Genomic DNA, 2,500 nt, shown 5'->3' with positions numbered 1-2,500 from the left:
AACTGTTTTAAACACAAAAGTTATCAACTAAAACTCTCTTCTCTGTATAGACATTCATATCTTAGCCATCTTCCAGTCTTGTTTTATAGTCATGACACACCCCAAAAACTGTTTTAAACACAAAAGTTATCAACTAAAACTCTCTTCTCTGTATAGACATTCATATCTTAGCCATCTTCCAGTCTTGTTTTACAGTCATGACACACCCCAAAAACTGTTTTAAACACAAAAGTTATCAACTAAAACTCTCTTCTCTGTATAGACATTCATATCTTAGCCATCTTCCAGTCTTGTTTTACAGTCATGACACACCACAAAAAATGTTTTAAACATTAAAGTTATCAACTAAAACTCTTCTCTGTATAGACATTCATATCTTAGCTATCTTCCAGTCTTGTTTTACAGTCATGACACACCACAAAGAGTATAAAACTATTGTTTATAGATTATCTACTTTTCAAATTATACAGCCATGAAGTAGGACGTAATCCTTACCTATTGTAAGCACCTGGTGTCTGCCAGTGTTGATGAAATGCCGGCGAAGGGCCTTCGAGAACACGTCCACATAGAGGATAGCTTGCTCCTTCTCCAGCCAGTGGGGACCCTCTCCCAGTGTTATGCAAGGGACGGGGAGCTGGTCTATTTTGAAGACTGACATCTTAGTAGCTGTTCTTTTCACCTGGTTGAGAGATAAACTTTTAATTAGACTGAATGATCATCCTATAGCCAATTCTTTTTAGCGAGGCAGAATTGCACCGACTCGCAGGGGTGCCCTTTTAGCTCGGAAAAGTTTCCTAATAGCTGATTAGTCGGACGCACGACTCGCAGGGGTGCCCTTTTAGCTCGGAAAAGTTTCCTACTAGCTGATTGGTTGGACGCACGACTCGCAGTGGTGCCCTTTTAGCTCGGTAAAGTTTCCCACTAGCTGATTGGTCGGACGCACGACTCGCAGGGGTGCCCTTTTAGCTCGGAAAAATTTCCTAATAGCTGATTGGTCGGAAGCAGAATTGCACCGACTCGCAGGGGTGCCCCTTTAGCTCAGAAACGTTTCCTAATAGCTGATTAGTATGAAACATTTTTGTCCGGACCAATCAGTTATTAGGAGACTTTTCCGAGCTAAAAGGGCACCCCTGTGAGTCGGTGCAATTCTGCCTCACTAAAAAGAATCGACTATAGTTGGGTAGTTGAATCGGTAAAACTTCAAAAGTTCAAACTTGCAGCAAATGTTTTTTATGTTGAACAGGCTGACGTGAGTCTCTTTTTTATAGTTTATATATGAAAGATGTGTTTTAATGATGGTACTGTTCTTAAAATGTTCTATTTTATTTTGTTATTACTTTTTATATAGTTTATTCACTTCCTCTTTTCCTTTCCTCACTGGGCTATTTTTTTCTGTTGGAGCCCTTGGGCTTATAGCATCCTGCTAAGCTTGTAGCTTAGCTAATAATAATAATGATAATAATAATAATACTATTAGTAGGAGTAGTTACAATACTACTACTACTACTACTACTACTACTACTAATAATAATCCATCTGACTTTGTTATCTTGGCTTTCCGCACTTCAAATAGTTTACTATTTTTTTCTGTATTATAATTGCGTGTTGTGTGTGTGTATGCGTGTCTTTAAGAGAGAGAGAGAGAGAGAGAGAGAGAGAGAGAGAGAGAGAGAGAGAGAGAGATATGTTTACTTTTGGAGCGAGCTTTATTTAACGTTACATTTGAAGTTACTTTAGTTTTCTAAGTACTGACCCGCAATTACTTAAATGGATAAAAAGAATAAAGATAAATACTTTTAATGTAACTCAAAAAATATATTATGATGTATATATATAATCGTAAATAGTAATATCTCTCATTCATTATAATAGCTTTATTCCATAAGACTAAATAAACGGATAAGAGATGGATGAAAATAGATATGCTAGAAAAGATATCTTCATTTGTTAATCATTTCTGAGTTAATTGAATTTTCCGTTATGTATAGAAAGTTATAGTGAGATGTGTCCGACCTTAAACGGAGAAGAAAACAAGTTGTTGAACTTGCTGGAGGTAAGAACAGGTTTAGAGGACACACACAATAGAATCTTTGTACAGATGTTGTACCGGTTCCAGGCTTAGCTCTCTCTCTCTCTCTCTCTCTCCTCTCTCTCTCTCTCTCTCTCTCTCTCTACAAGTGTGCGTTTTCCTGACCCTACTTTTATTTACTTCACCTCAAGGGCTGTTTTCTTGGGCCTACATTTGTTTACCTTACTTTCAGGGCTATTTTCATGGACCTACTTATGTTTACCTTACTTTAAGGGCTTTTTTCATGGTCCTTCTTTTGTTTACCTTACTTTCAGAGCGGTTTTCATGGTCCTACTTTTGTTCATCTCATTTTAAGGGCTGTTTTCATGGTCCTACTTTTGTTTACCTTACTTTAAGGGCTGTTTTCATGGTCCTTCTTTTGTTTAACTTACTTTAAGGGCTATGTTCGTGGTCCTACTTTTGTTTACCTTA

At 37.3% G+C, this 2,500-nt stretch overlaps 1 protein-coding gene across 1 annotated transcript in view; it reads right to left on the bottom strand.

Moving 5' to 3' along the window:
• Positions 1-2,500, bottom strand: part of LOC137655596 (regucalcin-like) — a 12,483-nt gene that overhangs the window by 7,971 nt on the left and 2,012 nt on the right. Inside the window, exon 2 of the mRNA XM_068389495.1 lies at positions 496-679. Coding sequence (XP_068245596.1) covers positions 496-658 — 163 coding nt within the window. The 5' untranslated portion in view covers positions 659-679. The remainder of the gene's footprint in view (positions 1-495; positions 680-2,500) is intronic.

The sequence above is a fragment of the Palaemon carinicauda genome, chromosome 16, assembly GCF_036898095.1.
Source record: "Palaemon carinicauda isolate YSFRI2023 chromosome 16, ASM3689809v2, whole genome shotgun sequence".
Lineage (NCBI taxonomy): Eukaryota > Metazoa > Arthropoda > Malacostraca > Decapoda > Palaemonidae > Palaemon > Palaemon carinicauda.
The sequence above is the reverse complement of the archived record's forward strand: the minus strand, read 5'-3'. Positions and strand labels throughout refer to the sequence as shown.